The sequence below is a fragment of the Opisthocomus hoazin genome, unplaced genomic scaffold (assembly GCF_030867145.1).
Source record: "Opisthocomus hoazin isolate bOpiHoa1 unplaced genomic scaffold, bOpiHoa1.hap1 HAP1_SCAFFOLD_53, whole genome shotgun sequence".
Taxonomy (NCBI): Eukaryota; Metazoa; Chordata; class Aves; order Opisthocomiformes; family Opisthocomidae; genus Opisthocomus; species Opisthocomus hoazin.
In genome coordinates this window covers 843,006-860,578 of record NW_027449013.1, presented here as the reverse complement: position 1 = coordinate 860,578, position 17,573 = coordinate 843,006, and the positions used below count along the sequence as shown (strand labels likewise).

Below are 17,573 nucleotides of genomic sequence, written 5' to 3'. Positions count from 1 at the left end.
TTACTTACTGAAAGGGTCCAGGAGGTGCGACAGGCAGCAGTGGTGGTGGCTGCTGCTGCTGCTGCTGAATCTTCTGAAGGAACCTTGTGGTGTAGCCAGCTCCGGTTTTGAAGTTGTTGACAGCCTGGAGGCAGAAGAACATTTACAAAAAGGTAACAGAAAACTTGAGTACATAGACGCACAAAAGCCTCCAGAGAGTAAAATTCCTTGTGTATTCCTGTAAATGCTATCAATCCTAAAATACATCAACAGACAGATAGAGGAACGCATCCCACTAAACACTGATGTTAATCGCTGGTAACCGTGAGTGTCTGCATTTCAGTACTTCAGTGTTAATACCGAGCTGAAAGGGAGGCAATCCTGTTAACCAAAAGCCTGACCTCAATTTGCCAGAGCATCTCTGAAGAGTTGTGAGCTGCTGTAACAACAAACGATGCATTTGAAAAGAACATTTAGCTTTATTCAATTTAGCCTTGCTGAAGGAGCTGTCAATTAATGTTTTCTTCCCTTTCAGCTTTTTGCAGACAGGCTTTGCTTACAAACAGTTTATTTAAAAGTCATCATGTTACCTGGCGTAGGAACTTGTTGGCAGCTAAATCATCAGGAGAAACGCCTGCCTGGTGACACGCTGGGCACGTATGTTCCTCAGATGCCAGCAATGCTGTTCTAATACCTGTGAAAAATTAGAATCATCCAAATAGTTTTTAGCAAAGCTACGGAAATGCTGGGGGTTCTAATCAGCTGTAAAAACACCATACAGTTAATGAGTTACTATGGTCTTCAGTTCAGAGCATGAAGCTATAAAGGTTCCAGAGTGCAGAAGATTTCTAGTACGCAGCAAAGAACTGTACAGTTTTGGTATTTCACTGTTGTCACATCTGAAGATGCAGAGCAGGCTGTGCCTTGATGTTTTGACTGGTCTGTTTTCCCTTGTCTCGTACAGTGAGAAGTCACCCTCCTCAAGGTTAATGAAGAAAACACATCTCAAAAGACCATGAGGAGCTTTGCATTCTGAAGGGTTTAGCTAGCTTTCCCGTGGAGCAGAATGGTCATTAAATGCCCAGTGATCCGTTTGCTGCAGGCTGCAGAAAGTCACCAGAGCTGGCTATGTAACGTTCTACGAGAGAAAGGGCTGCGGACAGACTAAATGCATTGGGTATCTAACGCTGTCAGCACCTGCACAGGTGTGCACTCTTCTCATAGCCGTCCCTCCGCGCGTGAAGAGGATTCAACTGGACAGGTGAAAAGGGGAAGAAGCTTTCTGTCTTTTTTCCCCCTTTGTACAAGAAGAGTCCTTCCCGACTCAGGGTATCCCTAAGTATCAAACAGAACGGGTAACCAAGTAGTTTTGGTATCTCCTCTTTCCGCTTCAGAAGATCAGACGCGATGCACTGAGCTAACAAACAAGGCAGTAACACTCACACTCGTCACAGTAACTGCTGCCGCAGCAGGGAGTAACGGCTGCATCAGTCATTGCGTCTTTGCAGATGAGGCACAGCAGCTCATCCGGAAGGGCATCGGAGGAGGAGGAGGAGGAGGGCAGCTCCTCTGGCACAAAGGGAGGCTTCTCCTTCTTGCCTCGGGCGTAAGCTTCCCTGCGGGAAGGGGAGGGTGGGGGGGGGCAGGGGGTAAGGAAACAGGAAAAAAGTTAAAGGCGGGTAAAGGAAAACTTCTCCAAGCTGTGGATTTTATCAAAGGAAGGTAATAGATGGAATTCTTCTCACTCCACATCAGCCTTCTGAAATGTAGGCATTCAGTTTCAACTACTTTTCTATAGCCACAAGACTAGAAGGGGGAGGGGGAACAATTTTCCTTCTGCAGATCTCTCCCATTTGTTGGATCCACTAAGAAATTAGCTCAGACAAGAAAAATGATTTTTTGACAGCTAGAGAGCAGGTGAAATGAATCCCACCTCTCTTTTTCCAGGGGGTAAGAGTAAATGCAGGCTCACAATAAAGTTAGTCTCCGAGTAATTACATTTTATAAACAAAGGAAGTCTGTGTTACAGCTTCCACCCAAGGAGATCCACGACAGAAAAGCAGAAGTGCTACCAAGTGCTTTTTAAAACAGCCACTCCTGTCAGTACACAGTAGTAGTATTTTCTTAGTTTAGAGCAAGAGGAGAACTTTTGTCTCTTTCACATGTGGGATTTGCTCAAAGTCAGAGGGGGCGGAAACCTCAGTGCAACAGCCACTTGTTAAATTTTGCAAGAAGCCTTTGAAACATAAACCAGAAGCAAAATGAGCTTTCCAAGAGAACGACTCCCACTGTCAACACTACTGAAATGTTTTGCAGAAATACAGAAATGCCATAAGCTGACCCAAGTTCCAGGGGCAGGATCCCGCGATTTTAATACTAGAAAGTATCACAGATTTTAAGGTGAAGATACGACGACAATGCTTCCTCCCTCGTAATCACAGATGCCGGCCAACATGGTTGCATTACCACTCAGACATCTACGCGTGGTTTTTCTCCTTTTGGTCAGTCCACTTAAGGCCATACGTACGCATTAATAATTGGTATTGCGTATTTTCCCGTCTTTGTCAGCATCGCGCCCTTTGTGTTGGGATCTTTCAGCTCAATCAGGAAACTCCTCGGAATTCCTGTGCTCCTTCTCATTCTGGGAGCAGGCACAAAATTTTTGTCCTGTTCAGAAAAGAAATGCAGACATATCTCATCTTAAGGCCCACACTTCAAATGACCATTCAATGTTGATTTGAAGCAGCAAAAGCCTGTAATCCTCTCCTTTCACCTAGCGTAGGGGTTGCTCAGCTAAAATACTTCTTTTCCTAAATGAATATAGCCAGGATGTTCCGAAGGCTTGAGCAGTGGTTTGCACTCAGTCGACATTCTTTGGCTTAACTTCAGGTTCCTTAAGCGTGAAATATCCCTGAGCTCACCATCCACGCAGGGGAGAGACACAAACCCGCTCCTCCTCCAAAGCGCAGCTCAGAGCCAGAGCTCAATTCCGTGCCCTGAATCGGTCACCAGAGAAACTTCTGTTCTCCGTCCCTATACGAGGGCTGGATTCACACCTCACGCGTGTACAGTCAGTGACTAACGTTCAGTGGCATGAAAACTCAAGCAGAGACTTGTGTAATTAAAACACGCAAATATTCAGTGGATGGGGTCAACAGAATCATCTTGGTTTTATACGGAACACTGGAAACCACGAACTGTCATTAAAAAGAGCTCAAACCAGAAAAATTTACAGTAATAGTGAAATAGATAAAAATAGACATGAAAATTAACCAAGAAAGATCTGTGTTCATCTTTAATGTCTATGATCCAGAAGAAAGAAAATTTTGCTTTTATCATTCCAGGTTTCCCTTGAATTTTGAGGAGCTTTGCAACACTGCCCTAGAACCTCTGTACTTCACCCCAAGAGAAACAATTCTTAACAGGAGTCTTCGTGCATTTGCCCTGTGACTGCCAAGGTGAAAATATGAAAACCCGAGCATCACCAGAGGTCCCCTGTGGGATTTCTGGAAGAACAGGGACATATTGTGAGCAGCCCAGACACTCTGAATATGGACTTGATCACTCTGCAGCAGCACAGGCCTCAAGGCCATCGAGAGGCCGGCTGTGGATAAACAGATGCCCCAAGGCCAGCTGCGGGTAAACAGACGTTCTATGAATAGTAACCAATCATAGTCAAGTTCTGCCTATATAATCCGGGTGTTCTATTAATAGACGCTCTATGAATAGTGACCAGTCACAACCGAGTGCTGTACCGAGTGCTGTCCATATAATAAAGATTCTCTGCTAATAAAGGTGACTGTTATGGATCATATTGGTCGAGTCCTCGTTCCCACCGCAACAGTCCCCCACCACCTTACCCCACTTGTCGGGCAGTTCCTTCTATAGTGGCCTGGTTTTCCGTAGTAACGGCAAGGGAACGATGATGGAGGTGGACCCACGGGTCTTTTCATGTAACTGGAGATTTTTGGGGAAAAAAAGAAAAAGGTATGCTATGTCTCTCTTGCTAAAACAAACATCTCTACAACCTTTCCATAATCTCCAAAGAAAAGATTTGGCATTCTCAACACTTACTTGATGGGATCGTACTCCTGGCAAGACTGCACCATCATGGCCTTTATTTTATCCTCTTCGGAAGCATTGGCCGCAGCCAGGTTGGCAGTCTGTTGAGCAGACAGTTATTGGCACACACACTGGAAACACATTTCAGCCCACACAGCAAAGACAACATCACTCATCCCGTCCTGCAAAGAACAGCACAGCGCTAGGTGGGGGGCATGAAGACAGCTGCTTCTACAAAAGAGAGTTGTCCTGGAGATGTTCTGGGGAGTCCTCACGCCACAGCATGGTCTTTGTGTACCTGTCAATCTACTTGACAGGAGCATTCTTGGGCACTCCAGTCCTTAGGCTCTGTTCGGGCCTTACAGAAGGACTTGTGTAACCAATCCAATTCTATTCCGAGTGGACTGAACCTGTGCGTAGAAAAACCTGTAGTATTCAGTGTTTTTAAACCGTTTTTTAAGCCCCAGACTATTTGAAGGAGAAGACATCCACTGCACATTTCACTGAGAAAGACGTATGCAAGTATCCTTATTTCCATTTTATGGCATTGAAAGGACACCCAGCTGAAGAGTCGGGGCAGTTGTTTCTGCTTGATGAAATTCAGCTTCAGACACGGAAGCATTAAAAACAATCAAGTTTTTTAAAGTCACTCAGCAAGACAAAAGATTCTTTTCAGTAGAAATTTGACCAAGCTCCCCCCCTGCTAACTTCTTGAACTACTGTAAGAAAAACCTGCACTTTCTTCCAGTTGATTGTGCCCTTTTAATATACAAATTGTAATAGAGCCTTATGCAGAACTAGATCTTCAAATCAGTGAAGCCAGCTGATTTGTTTTAAAGTCCTCTTTGTTCAAATATCTGAAGGGTGGGTGTCAGGAGGATGGGGCCAAGCTCTTTTCAGTGGTGCCCAGTGACAGGACAAGGGGCAATGGGCACAAACTGAGGCACAGGAAGTTCCGTCTGAACACGAGGAAGAACTTCTTCCCTCCGAGGGTGACGGAGCCCTGGAACAGGCTGCCCAGGGAGGTTGTGGAGTCTCCTTCTCTGGAGATATTCAAGACCCGCCTGGACAAGATCCTGTGCAGCCTTCTCTGGGTGACCCTGCTTCGGCAGGAGGGTTGGACTAGATGAACCACAGAGGTCCCTTCCAACCCCTACTATTCTGTGATTCTGTGATTCCAGATACAAGCAGGCTCTAAGGGAGCGACTGTAAATGGTCTGGACCTTCAAGCACCTATCACTGAGATCAGTCACTCGTGGGTTTGGTTTTATACGCGTTCATTCAGAAAAGTGCCCACTCGTTTCAGCGTTGTATTAAATGGTTGTTTCATACACACAATTTTTTCTGAACAGTAACATAATCCAGACCAACATCTTTGAAATCATTTCCATGAACTCTTACAGAAAACTTTATGGATACCTGACTAATTTGTTGGAACCCAAAGAGTTTCCAGAAGACATCCAAAACCCACAAAATATTTCTAGGAATAGACCACAATTCAAGTATGCCCTTTAATACACAGTAATAATAAACCAGAAAACTTTTGACTGTAACACACTGCCTCCATGCTAAGCCGGTCTGCACTGAAGAGGTCAAGTACGTAACAGTTTTGAGCTGCTTTATCTTATGTTCCTGCACTTTTTGGAAATATTTGCATTTTCCAGAAAGCTGAAATGTGTACACCACTTGGGCAGTGTTTCACATTTTAGAGCCAAACTTCACAGGAGTTTACAGAACCACAGACAGGTTTCGCGACAGCGCTGTTGTCCGTGTTACAGAAACGCCTCTGTTTTGGTTCTTGCAAACCCCACCGAAATGTCCACAACTTACAGGAATTGAATTCTTCGCTGAGAATTGTGGTAGTTTCCAATGCAAAATAATGAAAAGTGTTAGAAACGGTAAACGGCATCTGAGGTTCTTCTTCTTTGTGTCTTGAAGATGAGTAATAGTGCCACATCACGTTGAGTCTGACAAGGTGCTCACCTTCTACCTTCCCAAAGTGGGAGCTTCTCTTTAAAGGACAGTGTCAAAAGATACTCATATTTTAAGATTCAAATAAATATTTTAAACTATTATAAATGAAAGTAATGTTGTGTTCAGATTGAAACAGTGATCCAGCTATAGATCACAGTATAAGATTTAAAAATATGAAGGAAACTCTTTTGATTTTTAAGGATTTGACAAGAATATATATGTACCTTAATAAGCTGGGCCAGAGGAAGAGATGCAGAAGAGTCATCAACCTGTTCACAAAAAATGAAACACATTTTGAAGTTCTACAACCAAAACACAACAATAGTTAACCTCTGCTGTAGTCTGAAAGTCTGCACTATATCCTCTGAGCGTCACTGAAAGAGGCATTTCCAACTTGGTGTGATTTGTACTTGTTCCAAACAAAGTCCAAACCTTTGACAGCCTGAGAGTGCCGATGTGATGAAGGAGAAGAAACTAAAACAACCAAAGCCACTTGAGATCTACTCATTCCTCCAGAATATCTCGGAGAGAGACCCTTGCCAAATGCTCAACACTGCTTAAAAGTCAAAGGAGTAAGGCAGCTGTCAATATTCAGCTAAAAGGGATTTTTAAAAAATTAAGTTTATTTGAGAAGGAAGCATCACTTCAGGAAACTTTTTTTCAGTGTAGTTTTTAAATGAATCGGTTAATGTCTCATCATTCATAAATGCACAAGGTTAGGCTTCTAAGCACACAGTAGCTGCCTGTCAAAACAAAGTCCAGGCATATCAGCCCTGAGACATGAACGCTGCCCCTCCTGCCAGTAAGTGTAAAAATGCCAAACTCACCGTACCCCACAAAACCCCAATAAAAGCACCAATCCGAAACATTAGCCATAAAAGTAACCCACCACTTTGTCTAGAAAAAACCAAACTGCTCGAAGTGTTGAAATAAATGTGTTTCCCATGACAGAGTAGCCTATAAAAACTGAGAAAACTGATTTCCTGTATTTTATTAGACCACGGGCCATACTGCCCAAATTGGTTTGGAAAGTGTGAGAATTTAATCTTATTCTCCTTGCTGTCAGACCAAAACCAGTTTTTAATGATGATGAAAGCATGGATTCAGAGCACAATCCTGGAATTTTTCTCTCCATTGCAACCACACTCCTCTCTCCCAGATACCTACTGGAGCAGCTGCAGGAATGAAGTCCTCAGGCCGCTTGAGGGCTGCGGTGTTTATTGAGAACTAACATCAAAGTGCAGTTTTTCCAAGGGTAACACTTATCTGGTTGTTTTTCCAGGATATTGAATTCCATTATGCCACCAGCAGCAGTACAGCTTACACTGGTAAAACGATGCCAGAAAGACACTCAAATCACATGCAGAACGGCAAAAAGAGACCGTCTTTCCATCTCAAGACTGACCAGAGGATTCGACTTCCCTTCTCTTCAGAACATTTTGTACCTAGTTCTGTTAAAAAGGAAGCCGGATCGTGTATTTTGAAGCTTCACGCTCCACATGACACTGCTTTTTACATGTGGAAAGACAGGCCTATGTTCTCTCACGGAAGCACAACCATTATAATTCTGTGGTTTTTCAGAAGCAAACAAGAAATTAGGAAAGCTCTCTGTTGGAGTCTAGCATTGAACAGTCTCCTCTTGACCAGTAATTGAAACACAGCTGTTCATAAACTATTACCTAGTTTGCGTTTTTTGCCAGGAAGCAGTTGTTATGTGGCCTGCAGGATATGGTCTAATTTCTTAAAGGAGGTAATAGCACTCCTTTCTACTAAACAGTTCTCAAAATCAGAAAATAGGTAACTTGGGTACTATTTACTGTGTTTGTCCAACAGCCATCTTCCAATGATCCCACAATCTTGTGCCTTTTTTCCCTTGAAATTTCTACTATAGTATTTCCTGCCAGTTCCTCCAATCAGTCAAGTAGAAAAAACATCTCTGCGAAAGCTGTATACAACCTTAAGAAAATACTGCAGAAGAATTTGAAAAAAAACCCAAACACCCAAAATCAACAGTCAATATATTAACTCCCATTTCCAACAGAAGGCTAAAAAGGAACTGACATAAAGCGAGTGGGAAGGGGCACAGAAAATAGGAGGAAAAGGCTAACCTCACTGCTGGAGGGCTACATTTAGATTACAGTGCTTTCCTAAAACCTGATAGCCTGACTGCACTCAAACTTCAGCCAGGAAGGATCACCGTTGTGCTTGACAAGCGCTCAGACAATGGCCAGGACTCTCTGCATTTCTGCAGCCTCTGAGGACAAATACCACCTCGAGATCCTCGCAGTCTGAAATAGGAACACTAAATCAACAAGTATCCACTTCCTCGCTCTGGCTGTAGTAACAGTGGGACAGCAGCGCACATTTGGAAGTGTAGAATGATAGCTAACAGAAGAGCAAGACAAGGAAGAAATGTTCAAAGTATAAGTTCTTGTGCATGCTCTTCTAAAAAACATCGTAACTCCTTTTAATTTTGCTGCTTTACTGTTCTACAGTAATTGACAAGCTGTCCAGTGACTTCTTCCTACCACACTAAGATGCACGTTCTCCTTGGAAATGTGTACAGAAATATGTGTATTAAAAACAAACAAACAAACAAAAACCCCAAACCCCACACTTTAGACTAAGACCTGAGCTAACTTTAAGAATAAAGCTAGTTGTGTCTCCAGCACTAGCAGCACCTGAGGCTGCAGCGCTTTTACAGTGCAAGAGGGAGAGGGGACTTGTAAAGAGAGACGCACGGCTTGCACCTTGGCTTGACAACCCAAATCAGGGACAGTCAGAGCGAACAAGAAGGGCATGGTTTTGCTTTGTCCTTCACTACCTTTCATTAGTTCTATCTCACACTAAGTCTTCTCTCCCGCTCCAGGATTGTTTGGTTGTTTTTTTGTTGTTTTTTTCTGAGACGTCTCTGTTAGCTTATGGGAAAATGCTCCTTGGAAAGGTAATACGGACATGCCAGGGAACACGCGAGGCTAAAAGAATGTGAACTTTATTTATGAGCTTGGGACTTGTCTTTATAGGCATGGCAGTAAACAAAGAGAAAAATACTGTTTTCAAGAAATAAAACCCCATCTGAATTATATCAAATACCATAAACGTGGTTTATGTAAATGCATGAAATTAACTACGAGGGCCAGTTCAACTTACTCAAAGTCACAATAGAGAGGCACTGATGTCCAAAAAGGAATTTGAACCCACCAGTGGTAGAATTGCAGAAGTCAGGTTTAGACTTGGTGTTTTTAGACCTACATACAAAAAGTTTTCCATATGAAGTTGATTGCATACCATTGCAAGGAAATCAGAGGCTGTATTCTTCAGAGAACATAGACCCAGAGTTCATGAGTTTCTGATTTAAATTATCCTAACAGCTAATCAAGTGATCAGATCCAGTGATCCAGGGTTAGTGTAATGCCTCACATGATTCTAGTGAAGAAAAAGCAGTCATACTTCAAATAAAGATGAAAAATACAAATCACCACATAGTAAGTTTTTTACCATAAGGGCTGTTTTGACATGCATAGTTACACATAGTCGTCGAGCCAAATGGCAAATCAAGGTCTAGACCATTACCAGTTCGATATTTCCTTGTGTTACTTGTTTCTATTTCAGCAGCAGAACGACAGTGCTTTGAAACCTGAAGAGCAATGCTGCCCCTTTTCCAAATATATCTTCAAAGCGGTGGCATACTAAAGAAAGGCTGAACCTTTGGGAAATTAAAGCAGCGTCCAACCCTGAAGTCACCCACACCCAAAAACGGACAGCAGGCAGAAGTTAGGAAAAAGGACAGGGCTCTTACCCACAAAAGCACCAGGCTCTAACCTGCTGCCAGAATTTGTACATTCTGCTTTATATGCTTTCATTTGCAGGCAAACTGTGAAACTAAACTGCTTCATCAGATAAAGTGGAAAGATTAGATGCAGAACGTGATAATCCCATTTACATTCACGCCAATCTATGAAAGACATTGATGTACTCAGCGGGGCCCAAACAATATCATTTCAATTACACAGGCTTAAGAACAAATACCCACTTTTTAAGGACGTGAAAAGAAATCATTTAGCTGCAAGAACTGGCCTCAAAACATATCAGGTAAGTTGGGGTTTGTATTTGTTTGAACCCCCAAGGTAGAAGTAAGAAACAGGACACCAGGTTTAACAATAATAGGTTCTCCATGGTTTTTGATAACATTGTCAAAAAACATTAGGCAAAAAAAAAGTATTTAAAAACAAAAGCTAAGTGATACAACATGAAAATGGAAAAAAATACACTCCAAACAATTCTTCTTGCAAGAAACAAAAAGCACACAACAAGCTATGCAAGCGTTCATTTAACCAGCTACAGACAGACAGGTGTAGAACATGGCACCACGCTCAGCTGTGCAAACCTCGAACCTATGTGATCTAAAAATGATCCTGCATTATCTGTGCAACACAAAATCATACAGGAAGTATTCCAGCATATTCAATATGAAATACAATGCATCAGTAGGCACAAATACCAATATTCACATTAGAACTGTGCCAGTGATGGCATTCCTCAGCTTTTACTATGCTGAATCGAATACAGTGCATTTACAGCATATACCATGTTTTAAGGCAATGTGTGGAAAATTAGCACAAGGCTACACCGTTTAGAATTAAATGCAGTTTTACAGAAAAAAAGTGGGAGATTGGTTTTTTACGTACTGCTTTTGATGTTCCACTCCCTGGCTCAGTTCGACTTCTGGAAGAAGAAATAAAGGTGATCAGAAGTTAAAATAAAGCACTTGTACCCAGCTTAAAGCAGTGAAAGCAGATTACAGAACCTGAAAACCAAAACAATGTGTTCTGATAGTCTAGTGAATGTCGAAATGTATTTGTATCCAGAAACTGGTCTCTCTTGGGACATGCAGCGCAACTAAAACAAAACCCCTAAGTCACATGTCTACTTCATCACAAATTACTCTAAGAGTTCTAAACTTCTTGTTTGCACGGGTCACCAGCTGGCAAGCCTTGGTCTTTCCTCTATAGGCTCGTGTGCAAAAATACCCAGATTTGGGGCGTAAGAACACTTGCCATATCCCACCCCCCTCCCCCAAATGCAAGAACTAGTCAAACACTGAGAATCAGACTCTTTGGAGGATGGAGCAGATGGTAAGTTTACACTACAATGCAAATGCCTCTCTCTCTCTACTACAAAAGCAGTAAAAGCAAACACAGAGAATAAGGAATCTCTCCACACAGAGGAAACGGGATCTACAGCTTGGGTCTCAGAACAATCAAGCCCAAGAACAAACCCAACAGCATCATCTTAAAAGTTACCATTGTTGGAGTTTGAACCCCATGTCCCAGCAGGCCTAAAAATGTCTGTCTGCTTTGGTGGACACAGGTTAAAATCCACCTCATTCCACCAAAACCTAACAGCAGCTTTAGCAGGAGAGGTACAACCTGAACGCCTCTGTGAACTGACGTCCATAAACCAAGTTAACACCCTGAAACCCCTAACCGAGCAGGCAATGCTTTACAGATACCTACGCAGCATGTGTTTTGCTGATAGCTCTGAGTCTTCTGGCAGGGATTCTTCTGACAATAACTGATGAGTTCTTCGGAATCAGGGCATTATCGTCAGTGTATTCTGAAAAAAACATGAATTCAGAAAAAAAAACCTTTGTGAATTCATAGGAATGTATATTCGTATGTAATTACATAGCACTTCAGAGAATACCTTTACAGCTATGAAAGCAACATTTTATATGTAACATCACGCTTTTGTTGTCTCAAACACACTAACAGTACATTTCAAGTAATCTTTGGGTTTGATCATCAAACACAAGCAGCAAAATCTTTTTCTTTTTTTTAAAAGTAGTTTCAATGCCAACAACAAAAGGGTCTCAGAGGTCACAAAAAGAGAGTCTGCTAATGCATGAAGTTCTTTCCTGATGGAGATTCAGTTGCTTTTGCTTCTGGTAGGCTACAAAACCAGTAGATCTTTGGAGAAAAACAAGGTCTCCCCTGCAGAAACCAGATTGTAACATCTGACTGGCTTGCCCTGCAACAAAACAGGCGCTTGGCTAAAGCATGAAGCTCTGTGCCATTGCCTTCCAAGGTGTTCACTAAAAGTGATTTCCTTCTGCTGCCAGTGCTCAGGACTGACAGAACAGAGAGGAGAGCCTGCCAACTCTGCTTCTGCGAGCTTAATCCGTCAACAGCCACACTTATCAGCTGGGCAGTGCTTCACATTTCAACGGAAACTGTTGGGGTTTAACGCAGCAGCCAGCAACGAGGTCCCGACAGCCGCTCGCTCACTCCTCCCCTTCCCCCCCAGTGTGATGGGGAGCAGAAATGGACAGAAGGGGAAACTCAGGGGCTGAGATAAAGACAGTTTAATAAGACAACAAAGGAAATACTACAGCTACTACTGCTACTGAATATGCAAAACAAACTCTATACAATACAATGTTCCCACCACCTAATGACCGATTCCCAGCCAGTTCCCCAGCAGCGATCACAGAACCTGGAACTTGCAGATTTCATGAATTTTGCAAAATTCCTGCTGAAGACCAAACTCCTGCAAAAGTTCGAACTCCCAGACAGGAGAGGATGCCAACTCATAGAAAAGCGAATTAAAGAAAAAGGATGCCTACCTCCCTGCTAGCCACCCTTACAAATTGAGCGTGCCATCCCTGGCATGGAATATTTCCGCTGCTCAGCTTGGGCTGGCTGTGCTCCCTCCCAGCTCCTGCGCACCTGCTTGTCAGCTGAGCATGGGAGACTGGAAAAGTCCCTGACTTCATAGCAATGACTGAAAACATCCGCATTGTCAGCACTGTTCTCCTACTAAATCCAAAGCACAGCAGCTACTGGGAGGAAGATTAACTCTATCCAAGCTAAAACCAGGACAGTAATGAAACTGCAGTGCTAGGATTTGAATCACAGAGGCTTTTTTTTGTTGGGGCTTTTTTCAGCTTGCTTTCACAAGGAAGGCAGAATTGGCTCAAAGTAAAGCTGTCTCTCCCCTCTTAAGCTAATCGTCTAGTTTGAATTAACCAAAGGGATGTGAATTCTTTCGATTCACTTTTCGCAGAGCAGAGACACTCAAACTAAATCACTTACAAAGACAGGCTTTAACAGCCTTTCGAAAACAGAGTGTGCCTGAAGCTCTCCATGCTTTGCCTTGGCTTTCACCACGCTAGTCTTCTGCAGAGGAGGGAAGCCTTGTGACCTTTTATATAAAGCCCAAACAAAAAAAAACACTACCTGTGACACTTCGACTGAATAAGCTTAAAATGCAAAGGCCTCTCCACGAGAACAGTGTTTATCTTGTTCTTACACAAGCTGGATAAGATTAAATCTTCTAAAGCACTGTCAGCAGCCATTCCCTGTAATCTGCCGACGGTCTTCAATATCAAAAGCCCTTACCCTGACAGACGAATCGGAACGATACTCTGAAAACCAAAGATGATGTATGTCTAGTCAAGCTCCGTCAGGGTGGTTTTACTCAGTGATCACACACAGAACAGGAATATTTCACAATTTACACTCCATTTTTCAGCATATTATTCCTACAGGCAGGAACCTCTCTCAGACCAAAACATACCTATCAGAAGACAGTATTTCAACAACGAAATGAAAATTTTACTTCTATTTCCAAATGATGGAATCCTTCTTCAGAAAACTGGGAAATCTTTGAGACAAAACTAATTTCTGATCTTAACCCCTACGGAGCCGAACAGCAAGCTTCCTCGGGACTTTGGAGCAGTTTCAAATCATAGGAGAAAGGACTACTAATGACAAAAACAGAAGCTTTTACAGAAGTGCTAGCCTGAAGCCAACAGCTGGAGCTCTTCTCAAAAGGAAAATCTCACCACCACACAGCCACTGTCAAGAAAGGCCTGCCCTGGGGCTGTGTGATGGAGCAGGAGCTCAAACAGCTGTCGGGCCCAGACAAACCACTGCCAGGAGATCGTGCCAGCTGCAGTTCTCAAAGCCCAAAGCAGCTGCTTCTACCTGCTGAACGGAGTCACACAGAGCACTCCTTTTGGTCCACACCACAAACCACTGGACTGAGATTCCAGAGACGGAGGATAAGCAACAGCGGCTCCACAAAAAGACAGGAGTTTGCTGTGCCTGTGCCGGACTGAGGATGGTGGTTGTTCTGCGGATGACTACAAAGGGTAGCACCTCTCCGAGAAAGAGACTGAATATATGAGGATAGCTGGATATGACTAAATATTTTAAAGCACTGTCAGCAGCCATTCCTTGTAATCTGCCTACTGGCATCTCCCAGCAGGAACCTGTTCCCCGAGGGCAGCAGCATCCCCTGGCAGAGACTTGGCAACTCCCAGGACCTACAAAGTAGCGTCCCTCGGCCTCACCACACACCTCAACCTCTGCAAAGTGAGCAGTGACCTCCTGCGCAACAAGGCGACTTTTCACACGTGTCCAAGCAGAGCTCCAACAGAAATACTCAGCAAGCTGGAGGTAACAACATGGGTGATTCCTACTCCCTTTGAGCACAAAACTTGTTTTACTGCCAGTGACGGACAGTGAGTGGCTACTGGGCTTTTCTCAATCTGACCTGAGATTAAAACTAAGGATTCAATTCAGCAAGCTTGCAAAAGCAAAGGAAGATTTGGATGTTATAGTAAAGTCAGGAGCAGAAGAGACAGAACAGTCAGGAAAGAAGTATTTCAAGGAATGAGTGGAGGCAGGCAAGTTAACAGCTACTTTGACTGCTGCCTCATGATGACTTAGAAAGCTTAAATTAACAACTGCATTAGTATCCACAACCTTCTTCCTGCAAAAAAGTACAAACAACTCAAGCCACGCTCTGAAATTTATACTGCTTCACATTTAATGCACCACTTAAAAATTCCATTTTTCAATTCACCTATAATTCTAAAAATCTGCTAGTTTTAATAATTTGGGTCATATATACGGTATAAACAGGTTACTGAAAAAAGTTCCTACTTTCTTTTATGGCCTGCTTTAATCCACCATTTTGATGCTGACAGCATTGCAAAGGCATCTCTCTGAGCACTGTCTAGAGAAGTATTTTCACTCCGATAAAGGACAGAAGCTCAGCAGAAGTCATCAGAAGGCAAGCCTACATGCGAAACGACAAAGAAAAGCCTTTATTAGGCTTGGATGTCTTGCTCACCAGCTGTTACGTGACTGGGGAAGCGATCTGCAGAGTAAGAGATCAAAATGACTGCTGACATGCCAGACTGCCTCGACCAGAAAACAGGGTACTTCCCAAGAACACATTTTCTCCCTGCTGCTTAAAAATATGCTTTCTCCTCATCTCATTTTTCAACTCTGTTCTAATCAGCACCACTTGCACACTTTGTGACAAACCAGTCCTCTGTGTCGCTGGCACTGCCTCGAAACATCCTGATTAATAGACTGGACTGCTATTTCTGCATTTTCAGCTTCCACCAAAAGAGGATCCCAACCACAGTTGGTATCTCATCCTTGCTTGAATTAGCTAGTGCAGTAGGCCAGATGCTTCATGGAACTTTGATTTGCATTATGATTATACAGTACTGTGCTCCAAAAGAGCACCTGCATTGCTTTGAAAGGATGAGTCAATAAAATCTAACATACTTTCAGTCATTAATCTGATTACACAGACTGCCTGATGCCTTAATGCCTTATTGGCATGGCTTGCCACTTCAGCGTGTGACTGGGAAAGCGAAAGCCGAGCTGGACACCCCGTGGTAATGAACTAAAAGACACCTGCCCTAAGCCCCTGGCCAAGGGACACTGACCTCGCTGACCGCACAGCCCCGAGAGGTCCCAGCCCTGCTGGGGACAGAGCCCGAGCAGCTCCTTCCCAGACAGACCTTGCATGGGCTCCACTGAAACATCATGGTTTTGGAATGGGCACACGGCTTACCCTCAGTTCACCCAGGGAAACGGGGAACTCCAAACCCTTTAGGAAGGCTCCACACAGCAATGCTGCCTGGCAGCCCAGGAATTAATTGCACGCTGAGGCGTAACCAAAGAAATCCCCCACACTAGCACATCAACAAAACGGCACGGGGAAGGGCAAGCCTTAAAAGCTGCTGAAGTGTCTGCTCTGAAATGCTCAGTTTGCGCAGTCTTGAAGACAGCAGCTGTGAGGCCAAATGGTTTCACTCAGAGTTAGCCTGAGGTTTTCTGAAGACATCACATCGTGGCACTACTACAGCTGTCAAGTGCGTGCTGCAACACTGAACTCCAGCAACGGCTGACTTCAAGAGACAGTCTGCCAAGAGCACTGTTCTTCCCTAAAACTATTCATCTAAGGCCAGTTCAGACGCCCATTTTGGTGTTACAGTTTGTTGATTTTGCCTGATAAGCAGAACAGCACATTCTCCAAGTGTTCTGAGTCAGAATGTTACAGAAACCTGAGTCACGGAGTTTGCAGTTCTTCCACAATAATGTGAAAACATCTGTTATAAAAGACAGGTCATGAAATTCACATCAAATTTAATAGAGGCAAGTTAAAATGCATCATTCCTGAGAACAGGCTTTTGGAAGGGAATTCTGCCTTTACAGAACACGCGTCTATAGGAAGCAGGGAAGAGGGCACGCCAAACCCCCACACCCCCACTTTTTAAAACAGGTCCTGATTATCCCCACAGATATCCTCCCAAACCTTTTTAGCATTTTACCTAGAAGAATTCCAGGACACCAAAGCTTCTGTGAGCGCTAAATGTCGCCCATCAACCACATATTCCTCCATGCCTAGCTCTGCTCTAAAGCACGGATCCAAAGGCCGTCGTCAGAACAGCAGCCCCAAACAAACAGCTCTGTGAGGCCTCAATACAAGTCACAGCTACCGGTCGTGGCTGAATGGCATTACCGCTGCCCACCCCGCGTATCCCCGGTGCCGCTGGCCCTCCTGATCCCCCGCACGCTGGCGGGACGAGCCCCAGGCTGACTCACGCTACGCTGAGTTGAGCTGCAAAGAGCAGAGCGGGGCTCCCGCAGGCTGCAGCCCCATGCGGTGGTCTGCAACTCCACCAGCCGGGCGGTCCCCGAGGCCCCGTGCCCGCCGCCCCACTCACCTTCTTTGCTCTGGGCGTCGGTGATCTGCAGGTCGCAGTTGGATGCCTTCAGCTGCTCGCGGCCCATGATCTGGCGCTTGAGGTCATGCAGGGAGATGTGGAGGCCGTGGAAGCTGATGGTATCAAAGTCCAGTTTGGCAGAGAACTTGTAGTGCACGCCAGGCATGGCTGGGGCCAGGCGGTGCCTGCTCCGCGACGGCGTCTGCTGGTGGGCGGGAGGACGATGGGGAGAGGCCTCCGCGGCCCCGGCTCAGCCTTGGCTCCCTCTCGTGCACCCAGCGCTGCCAGGCACGACCGCTGGCGACGGCACCAACAGAACCCCTGCCTCAGGGTTCCAGTGAGGGGTTTCCCGGCCGACAGCCGCAAGCACGTCACTGTGCACACAATGGCACACGGCAACCACCCCCCGCACCTCATGTGACCCAGCACATTGTGACAAAAGGCCCCGTCACGCGGGCGGGGAGTCCCGCCCTCTTCCTCCTAACACCTCTGAGAGCCATATTACCTAAATATAATAAAAAAG

At 44.4% G+C, this 17,573-nt stretch overlaps 1 protein-coding gene across 1 annotated transcript; it reads right to left on the bottom strand.

Annotated features, from left to right (window-relative positions):
• Nucleotides 1-3,861: 3,861 nt before the first annotated feature.
• LOC142360188 (E3 ubiquitin-protein ligase RBBP6-like) lies at nt 3,862-17,216 on the bottom strand. Its single transcript, XM_075412427.1, has 4 exons — nt 17,051-17,216; nt 11,532-11,631; nt 10,671-10,740; nt 3,862-3,936 (listed from the first exon to the last, which is right to left on the bottom strand). The coding sequence occupies exons 1-4, from the start codon at nt 17,214-17,216 to the stop codon at nt 3,862-3,864; spliced, it is 411 nt and encodes a 136-aa protein (XP_075268542.1).
• Between the last annotated feature and the right edge of the window lie 357 nt (nt 17,217-17,573).

Coding starts and splice junctions, on each gene's coding strand:
- LOC142360188 (XM_075412427.1), bottom strand. CDS start 17,216: ATGCCTGGCGTGCACTACAAGTTCTCTGCCAAACTGGACTTTGATACC. Junction 11,632..17,050: donor CGACGCCCAGAGCAAAGAAG/GTGAGTGGGGCG, acceptor TGTTTTTTTCAG/AATACACTGACGATAATGCC. Junction 3,937..10,670: donor CAATCTCCCACTTTTTTTCT/GTAAAACTGCAT, acceptor AAAAATCTCCAG/TTACATGAAAAGACCCGTGG.